At 44.4% G+C, this 22,150-nt stretch overlaps 1 protein-coding gene across 1 annotated transcript in view; it reads right to left on the bottom strand.

The window, feature by feature from the left end:
- Nucleotides 1-21,138, bottom strand: part of LOC137424789 (solute carrier family 41 member 1) — a 92,592-nt gene extending 71,454 nt beyond the window's left edge. Inside the window, exons 1-2 of the mRNA XM_068112613.2 lie at nt 20,555-21,138; nt 14,297-14,404 (exon numbers count right to left, since the gene is read on the bottom strand). Coding sequence (XP_067968714.1) covers nt 14,297-14,404; nt 20,555-20,974 — 528 coding nt within the window. The 5' untranslated portion in view covers nt 20,975-21,138. The remainder of the gene's footprint in view (nt 1-14,296; nt 14,405-20,554) is intronic.
- Nucleotides 21,139-22,150: the final 1,012 nt, after the last annotated feature.

Raw genomic sequence — 22,150 nt, forward strand, 5'->3', positions numbered from 1 at the left:
AAATACACAAAAATACACACCCACACAAATAAACAACATTTATTCCGTTTAACAGAACAAACATTTCCTCTATCATGACATGCATGTCTTCAAAATTATATGACCAAGAGAAAAAGTAAAATTAATTAAAAACTGCGAGCAGTGATAATCCGGGGACCATACCGCTCCATCCTGATTGGACGAGTGCGTGCTAGAGTCGTTAACAGCGACAGTCCAGATCCGATTGTTCAAAATTTCAACTCAATCGATCGAAAAATGAACGCAGGGATGCATTTTAAAGGTGCAGTGGCACTAATTGAGTTGCCACGAATATGGCCACGAAATTGCCAATATGGCCATCACAAAATATTTTCCTTAATCAATTGGCTCATAGCATAACCAATCTGTAAGTATTTCATCCGAAGATGTATTTCTGAGGACTTTTAATAAAATAAGTCATTTATAAATCAACGAGTTAATTTATTAAATGATTAATCAATAAATCAATATTTTCCTTGACAGCCACATCACTTGGTCAGTGTCATGTCCAAATATCAGCTTCCTTACTCAAAAGGTGCCTGAGTAATGATTACTGTAATTACTGTAATTACCGGAACTGTAATTACTGTAATTTAATAAGAAATGTAATTAATTAAATAAGTACTTCATTAATCGCTCATAATTAAATAACTCGTGAATTCTTATCCGATTTATTTAATATTTGAGTGTCCCCAAAACGTTGGAGCAAAACGTTGCAACAACGAAAGTGAAACGTTGTAGCGACGTTGTGGAAACGTTAGCACAACCCAACATTTGAATGTTCCCAAAACGTTGGAGCAAAACGTTGCAACAACGAAAGTAAAACGTTGTAGCGACGTTGTGGAAACGTTAGCAAAACCCAACATTTAAATGTTCACAAAACGTTGGAGCAAAACGTTGCAACAACGATAGTGAAACGTTGTGGCGACGTTGTGGAAACGTCAGCAAAACCCAACATTTAAATGTTCACAAAACGTTGGAGCAAAACGTTGCAACAACGATAGTGAAACGTTGTGGCGACGTTGTGGAAACGTCAGCAAAACCCAACATTTAAATGTTCACAAAACGTTGGAGCAAAACGTTGCAACAACGATAGTGAAACGTTGTGGCGACGTTGTGGAAACGTCAGCAAAACCCAACATTTAAATGTTCACAAAACGTTGGAGCAAAACGTTGCAACAACGATAGTGAAACGTTGTGGCGACGTTGTGGAAACGTCAGCAAAACCCAACATTTAAATGTTCACAAAACGTTGGAGCAAAACGTTGCAACAACGATAGTGAAACGTTGTGGCGACGTTGTGGAAACGTCAGCAAAACCCAACATTTAAATGTTCACAAAACGTTGGAGCAAAACGTTGCAACAACGATAGTGAAACGTTGTGGATTATCCCAATGAATCACAATGCAATCCCATTAAAATCCCATTAAAATTCCATTAAAATCCCATATCTTGTCACCCTTTGCATTGTTGAAAGCAATTAATTCCATAACTCAATATTACCTTTATTTATACTAGGGCATGCCCGTACTATATCTATATCTAAAATTATATCCCCCCCCTCTATTTACATGAAATGGTTTGGTCCAAAGCGAACGGCTTGCGAGTGGTGACAATCCCCCCCCTCTATTTACATGCAATGGTTTGGTCCAAAGCGAACGGCTTCCGGAGTTTGGTAAAGAAATCGCCATCGCGTGCACAAACGCGCAGGAAAGCGAATGAATCGCAAATTCGTTTTTATTAGTTGTAAAACATAGTTTAACGCCAACATAGTTTGCAAACGTGAAATAAATGAATACGCTCTCAAATGTGCCATCCGAGGCAGAGTGTGCCCGCCACGTTCGGCACACGCGATCGTTCGCTGCTCTCTGATTGGTTGAATCGTTTTTTGGACATAGCTCGGTAAGTAATTGTCCGATTAATATGAAACCTTGAAAAGGCACATCCTCGGGTCCCCAGCAATATACCTGGCAAGTTAAAAGTATATCGGACCCGTGGTTGTCGAGAAACAGCGGTCACAGACAAACGTACAGACAGACAGACAGAGATTACTGGAATTATAGATAGATATACTAGGGCGTGCCCGCACGTACGTGCTTGCAAAAAAAAACATGCGTGCAAACAACAACAAAAACTTTGAAACCACGTGGCAGTAACGACCACAGAACCCCCCTTCTATTTACATGCAATGGTTTGGTCCATTCGCAAAGCCAAAGCGAACGACCACAGAACCCCCCCTCTATTTACATGAAATGGTTTGGTCCATTCGCAGAGCCAAAGCGAACGGCTTGCGAGTACGGTGACCATACCTTGGGACCCACTTGTCCGATTAATTTCAAACCTTGACAAATTTTCCATTCCTTCCCTTCCTGATCTTTCGATGTAGGGCTGGGTTCTTTTTTTAGGATCATGTTGCATCGAGCATTATTTTCCAAAACAGTGTGAACATTAAACCACACCAAAACCTCTGACATCCCACCATTAACACCTATTGTAAGCGTGCCGAATCAGTAAGCATCACCCCTTCTATGAGCCTCGACCAGAGGGTGGTTGTTACTCACAAACACTCGTCGCTAGCTGTTCCATTGTCTGCCGATTCCCACTCTGCTGTTTTTGTCTCATAATCACCAAACAAGAACAGTACACATTTCCTGTAATTATCTCTCATAATCAGGATAAATTTGGAACAGCCCTTAAACTAACACCAAGCAGATCAATTTTTATATTTAGGTTGAGGTTTCACACAAACTGGTTAACTAAATAATACAGAATTATTATTATTATTATATCTCCGCCTTGGTGAACAGTTTATGTTTTGTATCCCACTGATAGGCCGGATCTGGATTCGGACCTGAACCAAAAATGGAATCGGCGTGTTTTTGTCACTTTTTTTTTTTTTTGAATAATATTAAAATAATAACATTAATAAGTATATTATGTTAAATATCATGTATATCGCTTTTCACCCGATCTCTTTATGGTGAAGAATCACTTTAAACAATTCTCGTAGCCAGATTCGCACCTGGGTCTTCACCAAAATCCAATCATTTCGTCGTGTCACCCATGCTATTTATCTGGCAAATTTCGTTAAAAAAAACAACAGCACTGGTTCCGTCCGTGTCACCCATGCTATTTATCTGGCAAATTTCGTCAAAAAAACAACAGCACTGGTTTTGTTTCCTGGAAGCGTCCTGCAAAACGCTTTGCTTCTCGCAAAACGTCCGCCAATGGGAAGTAAAGGGAGGGAAAAAGAGCGGGAGCAAGAGACAGGGTGCCGGAATGGACATGAGGGACAATGAGGGACAGTGAGGGAGTGTTGGTATGCAATTTTTATCCAATCGCCATCTTTCACAGTAATTCTGGACCGGCATGAGGTGGGATTGTCTGTCATGAATTTATTTGTTGATCGAACGAGTTTTAATTTGTCTAAATCCGACCAGTCGTTTCCAAAGATATAAGCCTTTTTGTCGCAATACCATAAATTGGAATGAGGTAAAAATATATATATAAATATAATTCCCTTTCCCGGTTCCCTGTCGCTCGCCGAGCGCCGAGCAAGTCGCTCGCTCGCCGAGCAAGTCGAGTGCTTTGAACAAGTGCAAAAAAAAGAAGTACTTTATACGTGTAATGCGGCATTTGTGAACGAGTGTACCGGCCTTACACGTCCGGGAAGCAAATGGTCGCAAGGTGCACGCTTGCTCCGTTTGCTCCCAGGTCACAGTAAGACCCTTAATGACCAGCGCAAAAATACGTATTTACAGAAATCATTTAGGAAAACACGAATAAATAGAATCATTTAACACGTTTCATCCTTGTATCACCTATGGACAATCGCAAGTCCCACACAAATCCTCCATGTATATACAACATAACTATTCCCAAGTTCGTAAATCATACTGGACCAAAAACAAGACACACTCACCTTTTAAAGACTTGTTTGTGTCCAGTTGATCTCAGCGGTGCCTCCAAATTGTAGGGGAATTTGTAGCTGAGAGACTCACAGGACTCCAATGACCGGACACAGGTTTACAAAAGGTCTGGTTTATTAACTGGTTATTCACTTCATTCCATTTACCAAATAATACCGCATAATATAATGGATCAGGTTAACTCTTTTCCAATGTCCTTCACGTTTGGCTGATGTTCCTCTGCCACTCCCGTTGGTCAGAGCTTCTGGTAGCAAGTTCTCTCGACTCCACGTTTGCTCTCGTTTATATGGACAAACTGGACTTAATCCCCTCTCCGCTAATGCCCCGAGGTCATGCATGTACCAAGTCCTGGTATCAGCTCGCTCCCCTCCTGTTGTGAGTTCCGTTTACCAAACGATAGGGGGGTGCTTCAGCCAGGGGCTGTGACCAGGTGGACAAGAGATTATCATGTTCGGGCGCATTCCTGACACTCATTTACAAACTCGTCTTTCACAGAGTTTGCATGTAAAATGTATCTGCTTCGTTACCAGGTTAATTAATAAGTTACCAGTGCCAATTAATAAGTTACACTGAGTTACACTTCCACAGATACCATAGGAGGAGAGTTTGGTGAGCAGAGCTGGGTGCCAGACCGTATCGAAGGCACGTGATATGTCAAGGGAGACAGCTCTGATTTCCTGTTTGGCATTGAGGACCTCCATCCATTGTTGAGACAGCAGAAGCAGCATGTCCAGAGTAGAGTGACCTGGTCTGAAACCAAATTGATGATCAGAGATCAAGCCATTGGAGAAGAGGAAAGATTTCATATCCGAAGCAATGATGGATTCCATGACTTTGCTGATAATTGGGAGCAGGCTGATTGGTCTGTAGTTGCAAGGATCTGTTTTTGCACCTTTTTTGTGTAAAGCGGTAATGTTTGCTGATTTCCAGGATGCTGGCAGATGACCTTGAGCAAAAGATAGGGTGAAAAGAACAGAGAGAGGGTGAGATAGAGCGGCAGAGCAGGATTTTAGGACCCGTGGGCTGATGCCGTCTGGTCCAGTTGCAGAATCAGAGTCGAGGTTTGACAAAAACTCCTCCACCTTGTCAGGAGAGAAAGACACAGAGTCCAGGAGCAGTTGGGTTCAACTGGGAAAGGTGGGAACAGAGAGAGATGGGTTTGGGACTAAGGATTTTGAGGCGAACACAGAGTTGAGGCATTCGGCTTTGTCACGTGCGATGTCAACTGTGTGGCCATTTGAGGTAAGGGAGGGGATGGAGGGGGAACAAACACCAGAAACGGATTTGACCAGACGCCACCAGGATTTGGAGGAAGGAGACAGGTTTGAGAGTTCATTCTTGAGTGAGGAGAGATAGTGTTTCCTGGCACTCCTGAGGGTAGACACACACTTGTTCTGAGCTTGGTGGAAGGAACTGAGATTGCCTTCAGTTGGATTAGCCTTCCAAGAGGCAAAGGCAAGTTGTTTCAGGGCAACTGCCTCACCACAAGATTCAGTGTACCATGGACGGGAGGAAGGGTAAGACAAGTGAAGGCGAGATGGGATAAATCTGTGCATGAGAGAGATCAGTTTGCTTTGGAAGAATTCCCAGGAAGAATTGATGTCAGAGGCAGTGGAGATGGGAGACCAATCCAGACGATTGATGGCTGCTTGAAGACCGTCCCAGTCGGCGTGAGTGAAATGCCAGACTCGTCGACGCTGAGGAGGCTCTCTGAGAATGGCCAGAGAGATGTCCACTTTGACAAGCACATGATCAGAAGAACCGATTGGAGCAGAAGAAGAGCAGCAGACATTAGCAGGGAAGTTTGTCATAACCAAGTCTAGAAGAGAAGATACTCCATTGGCTGAGATCCGGGTCGGGAAATTGACAGATTGTGTCAATCCCAGTGAGTCACAGAAGTCCTTTGCTGAGGTGCCATGACTGGTGAGAGAGGAACCCACACCCAACCAGATGGCATGATGACAGTTGAAGTCACCACATATGAGGAAGAGAGAGTTGGGATGAGTGGATAGAAGTTGGTCCATGTTGTCAGACAGTGAAATGTAGATGGAGTCATCACTGTTTGGGGGACGGTACAGAACACATATGAACAAAAGGTGGGAGCGGAGAGGAAGCCGTAGCCAGAGGTACTCCTGGGGGTGAGGAGGAGAGAGGGCAGTGCAAGGAGAGTGAGGAAGAGAGTTTTTGATAAAGATAGCCACCCCACCACCAGGCCGAGGCTCAGGTCTATCATACCGGAGGAGGGAGTAACCAGGAAGAGATATTAAGGAATCAGAGACATCTTGAAGGAGGAAAGTCTCTGTTAAGCAGATCAAGTCTGGATTGTCAGAAGCAACCTGTATGGAGAGATCAGTCAGGTTTGAGCGAAGGCCCCGGATGTTTGAGGTCCATACCGTTAATGAAGAGAGAGGGGGAGCATCGGGTACAGGACAGGGGAGGGGAGGAGTAGGGTAAGATGAAGGATGAGAGGGGGAGGTAGGGAGAGCAGTTGATAGTGTGTCAGAGATTGCAGAAGAGTTCCAAGAAAGGGAAGGATGAGGAGGATGAAAGGTTTGATGGTGAAGGGATGAGGCACAGTGAGGGGTTGTTTGAGGGGGGGCAGAGGAAAGTAGAAGGTTGGGGGGGGTGGAGGTATGAGATAGAAGGGAGACGAAGTGGGGAGGAGGCAGCTTTGAGGAGGAGGGGGGAGGAGGGAGAATTGGAGAGGAATGGTATGGGGGGAGATTTGAATGGGAGGAGTTGGGGGGGAGTTTTGAAGGGGAGGAGTTGGGGGGGAGTTTTGAAGGGGAGGAGTGAGGGGGGAGTTTAGGAGGGGAGGGGCAAGGGGGGAGTTTAGGAGGGAAGGGGCAAGGGGGAAGTTTAGAAGTGGAGGGGCAAGGGGGGAGTTTAGGAGTGTAGGGGCGAGGGGGGGATTTGGAGGGGAGGGGCAAGGGGGGAGTTTAGGAGGGGAAGGGCAAGGGGGGAGTTCAGGAGTGGAGGGGCAAGGGGGGGGATTTGGAGGGGAGGGGCAAGGGGGAGTTTAGGAGGGGAAGGGCAAGGGGGGAGTTCAGGAGTGGAGGTGCAAGGGGGGAGTTTAAGAGTGGAGGGGCAAGGGGGGAGTTTAGGAGTGTAGGTGCAAGGGGGGGGATTTGGATGGGAGGGGCAAGAGGGGAGTTTAGAAAGTGGATGATTAATGAAAGACGAACATTGAAAACAAATTGGGTTTGTTGAGATTTTCAAGTTAGCAATCCGATTCAGAACGATGGAGGAGGGATGGAATGAATGTGAATTTAGACCATGTAGTGAGGGAGACGTATAAGATATTGAATTTCTTTTTTTTGAAGTGGAATGAGTTGGAGAGGAAATTGAGAAAAGCCTTTTAAATAGGAAGAAAAACAGCGTGTTGTAAAATACCACTGAGTAAAACACTGGGGGAAAGGTTGAACATATTTAAATAATATTTAAACAGAACCGTGAACAATCTTATATGCACAAAATACCAACGGGGGGAGAGCCGAGAGGGACCACCACGAGTCACGTGAACAGGGCAAACGGTGGATGGTAAGGAGATAATGGGGGCGGGGCGAACAGCACACCTTGACAGAAAATACAGGATGAGACAACAGTACACGTGGAGAAAGGAAAATAAATGTTTTTGGTTTGTTTTTTTTGGTTTTTGGGGGGCGTGGGGGGGGGGGTGGGGATTTAGAACGTTAGACAGAGTATTATGTTCGGGGTAGAAGGGAAAAAACTAAGAGCCAAGCAAAACACGCTTAAGTTAACAAACACCGACGGGGGTACAACTACAAGGCCACACACGAGGAGCAGAACACGATTAATTAATTACGAGTTACAGGAAATTCAAACCAAAACTAACTATAATCAAACAATAACGCATGGACTATAAAATAACGAGTTGAAATTTGACAATCTATCTGTCACTTTGACAATCTATTTGACTTAAAGGTACTTGAAGAACGGTTCATTCTTGACTGGTTTGCCACAAAAGAAAACCTTGAGTTTGCTGTTAGCCAGTCGGTTGCTGATATGGAAAATGCTAACTGTGGTCTTAGTTGTGCTTGGGTGGCAGTGCCGGTAGATTAAGTATTGCTCTATTACCAATAAGTTATGCGCTAGTTACTCTTGAGATCTTGAAGGTGATTGTTTGAGTACCAAGGGCAAAATCATCTGCGTAGCCAAACTTCCTGGAGGTGGTAGACGGCATACATGTTGAAGAGGATTGGAGCTAAAGCAGACCCTTGGGGAAGACCATCATTCAGAATCCTTATGGAGCTTGTTTGGTCCCCGAGTGAAACCTTATATCTTCGATTGTGCAGCATAGAACAAAGGACATGCATTGTGGCTTGGCACTGATAAAGCTGGCAGCTTTCAGAAGAAGACCATGTCACCCACACTATATCAAACGCTGATGAAAAGTCAATTGATGCAACATGGGTTTTGAGCACGAGATGGTAGCCACCCCCCGGCAAGTCTCAATGTGAGTGGTAAGTGCAAGTGCTTGATCACGACAACTACTCCCAGGTCTGAAGCCAACTAGTTCCTTGGGAGGTTTGGTCTATACCAGTGGATAGAGCCTTGGCAGAAGGACAACATGTATGTTGTACATAGCAGAGATATTGGCTGATAGCTACATGTATCAGCAGCAGGTTTCCCTGGCTTAAGGATGGCAATGACTTTAGCCTCTCCCCAAGTTGATGGTATGACTCCAGTTGCATGGATGTTAGTGAAAAGAGAAGTCAACCAATCATGTCCGTGATGTCCCAAGTTCTTCAATAATTCAGGATAGACTCCATGAATTCCTGCTGCTTTCCTTGCTTTGGTGGAGGAAAGGTCAGTGTCAATGTCCACCCTGGTTTTGCAGCAAGAAAGCAGAGATGTTGAAGGATATGATGAAATGGTCTTGGAGAGTTCCTTACAGACTTCACGGTGAGCCCCCTTAGTTGAGGCAACTTTGAAGTCGAGGAGCAACCGAGAAGCAACGGCATTAGCCAACACTTTGGGAGGTTGATGTTGAGCAGACTAGGCCGTTGCAAAATGCCTTCATAGGTTCCATGCCTTTCGACTTTAATGAGAGAAATTAAGCTCCTCAGAAGTCTCCTGCCACCTGTGCTGTCTGGCCATATCCAGAGATTCCAAGAGCTCAGATGCAATATCTGGATCACCAGAAGCTTCATACTGTTGAAGGAGTTGGTCAGTTTGTGGTAACCAACAAGGTGTGTAACATTTGTGAAAACCAAATGGGATGTTGTTTTTAACTGGACTCTGTGTCCTTCTCTCCTGACAAGGTGGAGAAGTCTCTGTCAATCCTCGAAACGGATTCTGCAACTGGACCAGACGGCATCAGCCCACGGGTCCTAAAATCCTGCTCTGCCGCTCTATCTCACCCTCTCTCTGTTCTTTTCACCCTCTCTTTTGCTCAAGGTCATCTGCCATCTGCTTGGAAATCAGCCAACATTACCACTTTACACAAAAAAGTGCAAAAACAGATCCTTGCAACTACAGACCAATCAGCCTGCTCCCAATAATCAGCAAGGTCATGGAATCAATCATCGCTTCTGACATCAAATCCTTCCTTTTCTCCAATGGCTTGATCTCGGATCATCAATTTGGATTCAGACCATGTCATTCTACTGTGGACATGCTGCATCTGCTGTATCAACAATGGATGGAGGTCCTGAATGCCAAACAGGAAATCAGAGCGGTCTCCCTTGACATATCATGTGCCTTTGATACGGTCTGGCACCCCGCTCTGCTCACCAAACTCTCCTCTTATGGTATCCATGGAAATCTCCACGCATGGCTTGTGGACTTCCTCTCTGGTCATAAGCAACGTGTGGCCCTGAATGGATTTCTCTCATCTCTCCTTCCTGTTCTGGCTGGACTTCCCCAAGGCAGTATTCTGGGCCCTGCGCTTTTTCTGGTCTTCATCAATGATCTCTCCTACTCTCTGGAAAATCCTCTCTATCTCTTTGCTGATGACTCCACTCTATGCCGCTCCATACCCCATCCCTCAGATCGGCAGTCTGTAGCCTCCTCACTCTCTGCAGACCTGGACAAAATCACAGACTGGTCAAACAAGTGGAACATGTCTTTCAATCCTGACAAATCTCACACTCACTATGTCTTTCCGAAAAGACCGACTGGACAACCCTCCAATCTACTTTCGCAACAATCCCCTTCAAGAAGTTCTGTCACTCAAGCTTTTGGGTCTCACTATCTGCCATTATCTTCCCTGGGAAAACCACATTTCCAAGCTGGCCTCCAAAGCCAGTCGACGACTGGGCATTCTCCGTCATGCGAATTCCTTCCTTGGCACAGCTGAGCTCCTCACCACATACAAGGCTTTCATTCGCAGCTCAATGGATTACTGTTCTCCCCTCTGGGCCGGTGCTTCTGCCTCACACCCAGCTTGGCTTCACGCTGTTGAAACCAAAGCTTTCAGAATCATTGGAATCTCCCGCGATGAAGCTAACTCTGAGGGCCTTTCACTCACTCACTCACCGCAGGCAGGTTGGTGGTCTTTCTGTCTTCTACCGACTCCTCTGCGGCCTTGCTCCCCCAGCTCTCTCTGTGCTCTGTCCCCCAAATATTCCTACAGGTTGCACAAGATCTGCCAGCAACCCTCATATGGTTAAATTGCCAAAATCAAGACTCTCTATTCACCTTCACTCTTTCATTCCTCTTTTCTCCCACCTCTGGAACAAACTCCCTCACTCTCTTCAATCCAACTCCTCCCTCCAGGTCTTTAAAACAGCTGTTCACCACCATCTCTTATCTTCCCCCATCCAAAACCTTGATCTTTTCTACCCCAGCTAATTTCACCCCAGATCCACGTTTTTGAAATACCAACTTCTTTCCTGGAAGTCCTTGCAGTGTCCTTGTTTTTTATACTTCTCACCCCCGCCCCCCCTTTCCCACGCCTCCTCCCTCCAAGCCCTCTCCCTCTCACAGATCTCCCGCTGTCCCTGCTCTCAAATGTTGTTTGTGTGCTTCCCCTTCTCTCCCCATCTTGTCTTCCGCTACCCTTATTATATAGTTTGTGTGTGTTTGATTTTTTTTTGTGTGATAAATGTTAGCTCTTTCACGAGCCTCAATCCTGTGTACCAAAAAAAAAAAGAAAAAAAAAAAAAGTACCTCACTCTCTTCAATCGCACTCCTCCCTCCAGGTCTTCAAAACAGCTGTTCACCACCATCTCTTATGGTTCACCCCCATCCAAAACCTTGATCTTTTCTACCCCCGTTAATTCACCCCAGATCCACTTTTTGAAATACCGACTTCTTTCCTGGAAGTCCTTGCAGTGTCCATGTGTTTTTTGTTTTTTTTACCTTCCCCCCTTCTCTCCTCTCCCACATAGATCTCCCGATGTCCCTGCCCTCCATCTTGTTCTCCCACTCCCATATGTTTTATGTTTCATGTGCCAGTTTGTCTTTTTTGTGATCAATGCTAGCTCTTACACGAGCCTCGACCTTGAATACAAAAAAAAAAAAAAAAAAAAAAACTGCATCTTTCTTGATCTCATATCGCTCTTCGCTGCTGTATCTGGTAATCTGCTCGGGACAGTTAAGGCTGGTAATCTGCTCCTAAACTTCCGTTGTGAAACTCCCCCAGTTGGCTTTCTGAAAATCACAACATTCAAATGATAATAAAAATAGATTGATGAAAAATAAATAGATAGATAATAAATACGAGATAGATGCGATCACAATTGGTAAGCTTCCCCCGACCAGGGGAGCTTTACCCTTGGCCCGTGATCCAATAATGGCCATATTTTTTTCAAACCACCATATAACGTTTACCTTCAAAATTTAGGGATAGAGTGTAAATGAAGCAAATGTGTCCCGAACTACAATCTATTCATAAAACACAACATTGTGAAAATCGGAGGAAAATTACTTAAGTTATTATCAAAAAGGTGTTTTTCGCTAATTCGATCACAATCTGAAAAAAGTAGGTCAAGGACACAGAACAAATATCAGCTGCACAACATCAGTGCAGATCCACGATTACGATGCAAGAACATCTTGGAAGGCCAAGCGGTCTTTGAGATGCCGCTTTGGCAAAAAACAGGTTTTTTTTGGCAGACCGCTATTTGACCTTGAACTTTAACCCGGAGGTGTATGATGTAAATCAAGTGTAAATGTGCCTTGCTCTAGGGCCTACTCGGCTAGGGCAACTTCATTCAGATCAGACAGGCTTTAGTCGAGTTTTTTTAAATTTTTATAATCGGTTTATGACCTTAAAATTAGGTCACGGCAAAAAATGTCAACCAAAAATACTTTTTATTCCCATTATTGATGCAAAATTTCATTCCGAAAGTCCCAGCTGACTCCAAGATACAGCTCGGACAGCGACAGAAAACACCTTCGGGTGTAAGACCTTGATCTTTAACCTGAAAGGGTTTGATGCAAATTAAACTTAAATGCGCCTTGCTCTGGGTTATCTAGCGAGGACAATTTGTTCTATTAAAACAGGGGGGGGGGGGGGGGGGGTTGATTTAATCCAGAAACATCCTTAATCAGTACATAGCTCGATAATATTTAACTCCCATGATATTTAACTGTTCTTTGCATAACATTGTTGAAATCACATTTTACATTATGCGGAATTTTGACGGGTACCTGCTAGTAATTACCTCAGCCACCAAAGGTGGATGGAGGTTATGCTTTCATCCCTGTGTCTGTCTATTTGTTTGTCCGTTTGTGGAGATATCTCAAAAAGTTGTGGGTGGATTCGGACGAAATTTGGCAGAGATTTAGTGTATGTGACAAGGACGAAATGATTCGATTTTGGTGAAGATCCGGATTCGGATCCGGCTACTAGAAATTTCAAAGTGATTCTTCACCATTGGGAGATAGGGCCAAAAACGATACATAGCAGGATATCTCAAAAAGTTGCGGACAGATTTGGACGAAATTTGGTGGACCGGTTGGGTGTCTGACAAGGACAAACAGATTCGATTTTGGTGAATATCTGAATTTTATGATTCGGATATGAGAGTTATTAAATTTTTAAAGTGATTCTTCACCATTGGGAGATATGGCCAAAAACTGTACATAGGAGGATATCTCAAAAGGTTATGGATGGATTTGGACGAAACTTCTTGAACAGGTTGTGTTTGTGACAAGGAAGGATAGATTCAATTTTGGTGAAGATCCGGATCCGAATCCAGCTAGTAGAATTTTTAAAGTGATTTTTTACTATTGAGTGATATGGCCAAAAATGATATATAGCAGGATATTTTCAAAAAGTTGCGGACGGATTTGGACGAAACTTGGTGGAGAGGTTGTGTATGTGAAAAGGACTAATCGTTTGGATTTTGGTGAAGATCTGAATATGGATTCGGCTACAATAATTATTTAATTTTTAAGTGATTCTTCACCATTGAGAGATCAGGTGAAAAGTGATATGTAAGATGTTATTTTAAAAGGTTATGGACGAGTTATGAATAAACTTGGTGGATGAGTTGGTCAGGTGACAAGAACAAGCCGATTAGATTTTGCTTCAGGTCCGAATCCAGATCCTGCCAGTATCAGGTCCGAATCCAGTATCAGTGGAATACAAAACGTAAACTGTTCACCAGGTGGAGGTATGAGGTGGAGGTGTTCACTCTCTACTGAGTGCCGTTATAGTTAATATTGTGTTAATACAATTATAATCGGGTTGTTTTTTCCATCATGTGGATGCCACTTGTAATTATAACAGACTTCAGCTCGGACCCTCCTCCCCCTCCTTCCATCCTCTCTTTTTAGCTCACTTGGAACGAAGTTCAGGGGAGCTTATGTGACGGTGCGTCATCCTTCCGTCAGTCCTTCAGTCCGTCAGTCCGTAAACACTTGCAACTTCTTCTCCGAAACTGCTGAAGGGATTGTGACCAAACTTGGCACAGACGATATTTGTTATGTTGTGACTAAAGTTTGCTCACGGCATAAAAAAAAAAAATCAGTCTAAGGGAGGTTATTGGGGGGGGGGGGGGGGGGTCAAAGTGGATCCAGGTTTGACCCCCCAAAATAGGTATTTGCTCTCTTCTCTGAAATTACACACACGATTTTGATTAAACTTCACCACAACCTTCATCACCCATGATGTACCTATGTTTGTTCTTGGCATTAGAAAAATTGGGGTCTGAGGAGGTATATGGGGGTTGTGCGAGGGAGGGGGAGTTACTCCCCAAAATAGGTATTTTTTGTTTGTTTGTTTAAAGTCTTATGATTATGTTAGTATGATTCTACATGCTGCCCTGTCTTCTAGCAACCATTGAAATTGGTTTAAAATACCTTTAGTCGGTGCAGTATACCGTTTATTCTACCAGGTGAGCGCCAGGGGTATTACCCCTACGTTTTCAACTTACAGCAGTGGAAAATCGTGCTGCAAGCGTCATCTCCAGGTTTCCTTTGAGGCCAAGAAGAGGTGGAACCAGGATGAAGAGTTCAGTAATCACCCTGAAGACTTTCCAATGCTGCATACACACAAAACGACAGAGTTGAGAGTGAACTGTACCATCGTTGTTTTTGCAGAGATTCCATACCTGTGTATTCTCGTTTTGTTGGCTCGATACAACCTGCTTTTGTGATGGACAATGCGGATACTGATGTGGATGAACATCAACTGCTATTCAAGCTACTGCAATCCACACAGTGAATGCCAGTTACTCAAGGTTCAAACAAGCTTAGGGTGAGAGTTAGAGGTAATGGAAAAAGTAGGAATGTTAGCTGGAAATGCCTTTTGGGATTTTTGGTATCAAAGCACAAGATCTCAGAATGGAGACACAATGTAAGTAAACGCATGAAGGGTAGGTAACAAAGAGCTCTTCTTATTACACTGTAAAACTACGTAGAAAAATGGGGATGTGGGGGTGATTTTCAACCGATCTCCACCAGATTTTGCCTACGTGTTGGTAGGTAGCCCCCAGTCAGGTCGTAGGCACAAGGGGAAAAATAATCCCCCTCCCCCCTGTGAATTTCTATGGAACAGTTCTATAGAATGCCCTAAAGTTCAATACAAGGCATAAGGATGCTGAGGAAAGAACATTTTTTGCAGGGATGGTGTGAAGGAATGGATGAAGAGGTAGCGATTCCCTGCCAAGAAAACCCAGATAGGGTTAAAGGATAGATAGCGGAGATCCAGCTATTTAGGAACGGATACCATTCATGTGTTGGAGCGAAGACGTCCTGGGACTTTTATTGTGGTGCGCAAAGTTATTTGACAGATCAGAGGTTGTGGCTTCAAGTATGCAAGTTCAGAGGGGAGGAGCATTCCAGCACTGGACGTTCTGAGCAAGAGCCAATCAGAAGCCCAGAGAGGCAGAAAAGTTAGTGAGTGGACCGAGCACCCCGGGAGAGTGGCTCACGTGCCACATGCCAGCAAGGGCACCAGAGGGGGTACGGCAGTACAAGTAAAGCGTTAAGCAGGGAGATCATGCCGGGGACACCCACATTGCACAGTCTAGAGATTGTGCGGAGGCACGGACAGCGAGTTAGAAGGCCAGGCCCGAGTTTTGATAGAACACCAGCATGTGGAATGGTGGGTGAAATTGTTTACATAGAACCATGCCAGTGGGGATTTTGTGGTCTAAACGGTGAAAGTAAATTGGTTTGTTTTAAAATGATAGGATAGTTAGAAATTCTCCTCCTTCACACCATCGATTTGAAGAAGTCCATCAACACATGGAATAACTCTCCGTGCTGAGTAAGTAAACGAACACCTGTCACCTGTGACCAAAATTGAATCCCTTGCTAAGGTTCTATATAGGTCCGAACTGCCTCCTGGGAGATAGTATAATTTATGGGGTTTAGCGGGGCAGGACTTTGTTTATAAGGGATTAAAGGAACAAGAAGTTACGATACGCTAGACAGATTATAGAGTTACACTAGAGAGATTAGAGGAGTAAAAGTAGAACTAGTTCAGAGGGATTATCATGGCTGATAGATCAGGTTAGGTTATGGATAAAGCTGGTGGTCTGATCTGCTGCTACCGCACGCTATTGCCACCACTGCTATAAGTACAACATAATTGAGACCGGCCAGTGACACCTTGCAAGTCCCACTTGCCTGTTTGTCATACCTTACCTTGCCAGCCACTCATGTCAGCCTTGCCATGTCATCTTGTTGCGTTTCATCACTTACCGGCTGGGCCGTTTGCTCCTTAAGGCCTTCTGAAGGCTGAAGTTGTTTTACAGGTCGACGGATAGCCGGTTCATTTTGGGCCATTGGAAGGCTGAATATCCGGTAAGGGACAATGCCATTTTTTGTGGGCCATATGAGCCAAGAAGGCTCCCAGATTGAGAGGCCACATGGTCCCACTTGCATGTTGAGGGCCATGGGCCGAATAACTCTGACCAACGAGCAGCCATGTGGGCCCCACGGGCCAGAAGAATACATTGGTGATAAGGTTATGTGGTCACTGTACAAGAACGTCAGCACCCAAAGCACAGGTAAAAACAATTATGATGGGGGAAAGATTCAATACCAGGCAGTGGGGGGGGGGGCAGCTACCAAAGACTTTTTGAACTGTACAGCGAAGTAAATCAGGATATAGAAGCGCTAGTACGTGAAGAGTGAGAGAATGCGTAGCTTTAGATACGCAAATCATTCCTTCGCATAAGAAAATGAATTGTTCACTTGTTTTCCTTGTATATGCGGGTTTAGATGAGGTAGGAGTTGCCTTGGAGGTGAAAGAGAGCCAGCCCCTTGTTCTCAGTCCAACCTCAGGAGAGGCCTCGAGGAAAAGTAGGGGTAGTGTGACGGTTTTGGCTTCTAGGGGGTAAGAGAGCCACCCTCGTCGTATAACTTTAGTTATGCCATAGTATTTTGTTTATGTAAGTGTACTGTGCTTATGTAAGCAGACATGCATTGCGAGTGTGTGGATAGGTGTTGAATACATGTTATATTCCGCTTCTACATTCTTAACTACAGCCATTTCACACACCTCACAGTGCAAAACACACAAACCCGAATTGCCACTAGGCATTGGGGTAACAAATATGCCAATCACGGGCGGAGAAGAGGGTTCCCCTATGGGCCGAGATTCCGCCAATGAAAGAAGTTGGGGAGGAGGAGTAAGAGGTGAGGACGAAATAAAAGGGTATTTATAGGAAAAATTTTACTACTATTATAATAGTTAGTATTTGCTCCCATATCCTACAAAACAATGTGCACGAGATCATGATGATTTGGGAGACCCAAGTGGAAGGGGGCCTGATATTTGGAAGACCCGAGTGAAAGGGTGGGCCTGAGATTTGGTCGACCTGAGTCGAAGGGGGGCCTGAGATTTGGCAGACCTGAGTGGATGGGGGGGGGGGGGGGCTGAGATTTGGCAGACTGGGTATCTGCGTATCTCTGGGTCCGTCTGCCCGTCGTCTCTTCCTTTTACTGGAGTGAAGTTCAGAACCCGTCGCATTGAAGCCCATTCATCTTTCATCTCTTTGACTTTGTTTGTTTAAGAATCCGAGTTCTTCAGTCCTTGCACTTCCTTTGAGTTCTGTTCTTGTTTCCATTCAGACTCTTCTCGCCTCCATGACCTTGAAATTTCAGAGTTTCAGAATGCAGAGTGGGGCAAAGGTGGAGCAAGGAAGACTTGGACTAGAACGGATATTTGTGCCAGAGTTATCGGGTGGCGCTAGTTCAATCGTGCTAGCGCAAGGTGTGAGGGGCTCGGTTCGTCCCCATCTTTATCTCTCTCATCTCTCTCGTTCATCGTCGCATGTGAGATTGGTGCATTGATTGGAAAGGTTTATTTATACAAGTGACTGAGTGAAGTATCTGAAGGCAATAAGGATGTGACAAAGACAAGGGGAATGTACAGGTAGTGGACAAAAAAAAATGTAATACATGGGTAAATGAGGGACACCAAGCAACCGCTTCCACACAGGTGTTGGCCCATATGTAAATTAAGCAAATAAGATCCAAGCATGCTTAGGGTCACATATAAAAATGCTGCACAGGCCTTGTCACCTATAATTATGGCTAGCATGGCTGCAAGAGGAAGCCCCCTAATGCCCCAAACTCAGAACATGCGTGGTCACCCAATGGTTTCATAAGCATGACAGTTATCCATATGCCATGGCCTTCTCAGCCACTAGATCTGAATCCAAATGGAGCATTTATGGGATATTCTGGAACGACACCTGAGACGGTGTTTTCCACCCTCAAACAGATGTGGGTTGATTGACCTTCTCGTGGAAGAATGGCGCCGCATCCCTCCTGCAGAATTCAAGACTCTGGCGGACTCTATTCTACAGTGCATGCAGGCCGCACTGGTAGCACGTGGTGGCCCAATGCCATATTAAGTGACTTTACATTGGCGTTTCCAGTTTTTTTTGGTCCACTACCTGTATATGTGTCTTGTAAATACGTGTTTTGCCTGTATACATCTTAGAAATAATTCATGTCCTGACTTTGCATGTCTGTTCTGATGGCAGCGTCAGGCAACTGGGGGTTAATTGCCCAGAATAATTGTGTTATAGATCACAGGAAGCAGTGCGTAACCATTGTCCCACTTGGCCAATTAATTAAAATTGATTATGTATCTGCCAGCACAATACTCTATCTGTGACGATCGTCAGATCTTGGATGTTACATTTGGACTTGTTTTATTTCTGAGTTTTGTGTGGCAAGTTTATATATAATGAATGGAGGTCTATATTTGGGTTCTCGCATCACATTTGTAATAAAATAGTGTAAGTATGGAGATCCTTGTACATCCGGTTTTTATTTATGCCATACTTCTTTGTTAGGGCTGTGGTGGTTAATAAAACAAATGTATATGAAATTGGTTTTAAAAAAATAGCTGCAAAAATGGAAAAATAAGGTTACATTTTGTTTCTCATTTCCTGAAGCTCTTTGAGAATGGAAAAAAAAATCCCAGACATGTTTTTTAAGAAATGTGGACACAAAGTGAAGACGAGAAAGCCTCTGAAAATGCAAAGCCCGTCCTCCTCCGTTTGCAGAAGTCTTCTTCTTCCATATGCTCAAAATAACGAAAACAGTTTTTAAAAACATTGCAAATGAAAATTGATGATTTTATGCAGCTTTGACCTTTGAACTTTAGATCTAAAAATATAATCAGTTTCTAGCTTTTGATTTGTGAACCAATTCTATGATCCAATATGCAAATTCTTAAAATCTCAGGTCACTTGGACAAAAATTGATAATTTTATTCAACATTGACCTTTGTCCTTTTGATCTAAAAAAAATTAAATCGACTCCTACCTTTTGATTGGTTTACCAAATCAGTGACCTGATAAGCAAATTCTATAAATTTCAGGTCAGATGAAAATTGATGATTTTATGTGATGCTGACTGTGACCTTTTGGCCAAATTATTAATTTGCCTTTTCCATATTCTCATAACAAAGCTTTGTTGAAAATTTGATAACAAAACTCAAATGGTAAATTAAAATTTTAGGTCAATTAGATGAAAATGGATGATTGTAGCTAATGGCGACCTTTGACCTTTTGACCAAATTATTGATTTCCCTTCTCCATATTCTCATATAAAAGCTTTGTTAAAAATTTAATGACGAAACTCAAATGGTAAAAACGTTATGGCCTGGACACACACACACACACACACACACACACACACACACACACACACACACACACACACACACACACACACACACACACACACACACACACACACAGGCAGACACACACACACAGGCAGACACACACAGGCACACACACACACAGAGACAGCCAGACACACACAAACACACACACAGGCAGACACACACACACAAAGACAGGCAGACACACACACACACAGCCAGACACACACACAGACAGACAGACACACACACACAAACAGCCAGACATACACACAAACAGCCAGACACACACACAAACAGCCAGACACACACACAAACAGCCAGACACACACACACAGACAGCCAGACACACACACACAGACAGCCAGACACACACAGAGACAGCCAGACACACAGACAGCCAGACACACACAGACAGCCAGACACACAGACAGCCAGACACACAGACAGCCAGACACACACAGACAGCCAGACACACACAGACAGGCACACACACACAGACAGGCAGACACACACAGAGAGACAGGCAGACACACACACAGAGAGAGAGAGACAGGCAGACACACACAGAGAGACAGAGACAGGCAGACACAGAGACAGCCAGACACACACACACAAAGACAGGCAGACACACACAGAGACAGCCAGACACACACACACAGACAGCCAGACACACACACAGACAGCCAGACACACACACACACACAGAGACAGACACACACACACACGCAGACAGCCAGACACACACACACAGACAGCCAGGCACACACACAGGCAGCCACACACACACACAGACAGCCACACACACACACACACACAGACAGACAGACACACACACACACACACACACACACAGAAGTGATTACAAAACACTACCTACTGCTGTGCAAGGGAAGGGATAATATTAATGAAGAAACATGTTGTTTGCAAAAAGTATCAATACACATGGGATTACATAAAACCCTGGACAATAAAGTGTAAAAACCCGATCTTGATCAGGTGACCCAGGTTGTTATTTATATGGAAGATGTGTGTTGAAGAAGTCACGTGACCTTACCTGGACCCGCTCGAGCGCTATCCCAGCCCATGCCGTACCGAGAGCGGCGAAAAAGAAAGGCACAGCCACCTGCACGGCCAAGGTCCAAATGTGCTCATCACCAGTACTGGTCTCGTATCTCTTCTCTCCAATTTCATCAGGAATCGTATCTTTCGGTTCAAAACACGGGTGGAGCTCCCCTTTTCGCCTCCGTACATCGACAGATTTGTCATGAGGAATGTTTGGCTCCACATTAGTGTCCGAGCAAACAGAGCAAGGTCCAGGTAAATTCTTGCTGCCAAGACCCCCGGATCCTTGAACTGCGGCTGCAGGATCCATCTGATGATCCGAACACCTGCAACGACTCGACCGTGGCGTAAGCGGACCGCGACTTGTAAAGTTAAAAATAGCGAAACACGTGTACTGTTTCTTCAGCGACATGTTTATTTTAGCCTCCGAAGGAATTCTGTGAGGAACATTAATCACATGACATCATTTCACAATATTATTCCTTTCAGTCATTTATTTTCACAGACCGATGAAACTGAATCAACAGATTGATCCCAATTCCCTTCAGCCCAGCCTTCACCAGCCCCCACTGATGTAACGAGTTAACTTATCGAGCGCGTTAAAGTCGTTTGCTTTGTAGTTGTAAGAGCAATTGCAAAATTTGAATTTCAACGTGCTCAGACGCAAAAAAAAAAAAAAAATGTAAGGCGAAATAAACGGATGAACTAGTGCATTTCGCCTATGCACCGCCAAAGTAAACGCCGCGCCGTACCAACTGAAGCCGGCAACAAAAAGTGCATAATATCTTGGTACACAACCGTTCACATGTAAGGTTACAGTTACAAGTTGGCAGTTACAAGCAATTTGGTACACATTGATTCAAAATGTAGAATAAATATTATCAATAAATATTATTATTATTAGCAGCTTTCCAAAATCAGAAGTAATCCCTCCATTCAAGGGAACAACGTTTTGGAGCCATAGGCACGTTCACAAAGACATGATACAAAAGTATTCTTCAATTTATTTTGCTTTCATTTAGAAATTGTGCCGTATAATTTATCTTGTGATATATGCTTTGTAAATGTTCCACCAAAATACTTTCGCAATTCTTTGCGTTGAAACTTTTCATATATATTCCCATGTGTGAATAACATTCTGTGAAAACATTTTAAACATCGATCTCTTGGGTCTTTACTCATCACTAGCAAGAGGTACCCGCAACGCTGGGTCGCTCCTCTCACCCCTTCCCCTTCTTCATCGCACCCTGTTCCCTGCATCCTCCCAGTCCCAACCAATCCTCATCCCTCCAGACTCCAACACCTTCCCCTCCCTACTCAAACAGGCCCCTCCCTCCTCCCAACCCACCACTCTCCCTCCAAGCACCAACCCCTTCCCCTCCCTCGTCCCACTACAACCCCAACCCTCTCCCTCCAAGCTCCCAGCTCCCTCCCTCCAGACTGACAGGAAATCAGGAATACAGAGAGGGGGCAGAGAGAAAGAGGTGGGAGGGAGAGAGGTGGGAGGGGGAAAGGAGAGAGGGAAGGGAGATAGGGAAGAGATGGAGAAGGAGGAGAGAGTGGAGAAGGGTGGGGGAGCAACACCTCA

The sequence above is a fragment of the Myxine glutinosa genome, chromosome 4, assembly GCF_964187855.1.
Source record: "Myxine glutinosa chromosome 4, kmMyxGlut1.1, whole genome shotgun sequence".
NCBI lineage: Eukaryota > Metazoa > Chordata > Myxini > Myxiniformes > Myxinidae > Myxine > Myxine glutinosa.